General features: G+C 43.9%; 1 protein-coding gene across 1 annotated transcript in view; it reads left to right on the top strand.

Moving 5' to 3' along the window:
- The window catches only part of LOC119593893, a 2,305-nt gene extending 1,357 nt beyond the window's left edge, over nucleotides 1-948 (top strand). Inside the window, exons 2-4 of the mRNA XM_037942920.1 lie at nucleotides 42-217; nucleotides 333-437; nucleotides 734-948. Of these exons, the coding sequence (XP_037798848.1) occupies nucleotides 42-217; nucleotides 333-437; nucleotides 734-893 (441 nt within the window). The 3' untranslated portion in view covers nucleotides 894-948. The remainder of the gene's footprint in view (nucleotides 1-41; nucleotides 218-332; nucleotides 438-733) is intronic.
- Nucleotides 949-954: the final 6 nt, after the last annotated feature.

Below are 954 nucleotides of genomic sequence, written 5' to 3'. Positions count from 1 at the left end.
TGACAAGAACTGTCGCTAACCGCTTCACTCGTCGTCCTCAGGTGGAGCTTACCCTGACTATCCCCGTGGAAGGCCTGGGCGATTCCAGCAGCCTGGAACTGATCAACACACTCACATTTAACCTCCCGAACGACACCGACTTCGTGGTGGGACGCTCCCTCTCCAGCGGCCATCAGCGTTCGGATCTCTACCGGCGAGTTGAGACTTTCCTCGACGGGTGTGTGCTTCTAGATTTTGTTGTGTGTTCATAGAGGTATGGGATATATTGTTTGATCACCGTAGATTTTTTTAAAATTATAATTTGATGAATCGATGACCTGACCACTCTTCAGCATGGGTTACGACGGCCACGCCTGCACCTTGAGAACCATCTGCGAAATCGCCGAGATGCCTTTCGAACACGGTCTCATCGGTGAAATTGTCAATCTCATGATGTCGTAAGTTTTCCTTTTCTTTCTTGGATTCAGTTGTTTATAATTTATGTCTATAACATTAATTTATCGGAAACCGCACTCTTCTTCCTCTCATCGACCCTTTTACTGTATTTTCCAAAAATAACTATATGTAAAAATACAAAATATGATATCAACCTAGGTTATTCTGAAAATCATCATTTATCGCTTATCTAAAATCAAGAACAATAACAAGGAAAACTAGACTCTAAACTGAAAAAAAAATCGGTGAATCTATCCTTGACATTAAACAAACTTTCCATGGAATTTGCCCTCTTCAGTGTGACTTCCGGTTCCTCCAACTACCTGGACAGCGACGTGGGCGACGAATACTCCTTGGCCGAGTACTACGGGCACCACCACGGCTCCTGCTATTCCATCTATCCGAACTGCCCTATATCCGTCACTAATCTCTTCTCTCGTGTTATTCCTACTTTCTAAGAAAAAGGGAGGGGGGAGGATTTTTTTTTCTGTTTCCGTCTCGCATTTAAGCGCATGTCAC

Source organism: Penaeus monodon, chromosome 33 (genome assembly GCF_015228065.2).
Source record: "Penaeus monodon isolate SGIC_2016 chromosome 33, NSTDA_Pmon_1, whole genome shotgun sequence".
NCBI lineage: Eukaryota > Metazoa > Arthropoda > Malacostraca > Decapoda > Penaeidae > Penaeus > Penaeus monodon.
This window is presented reverse-complemented; position numbering and strand designations above follow the sequence as displayed.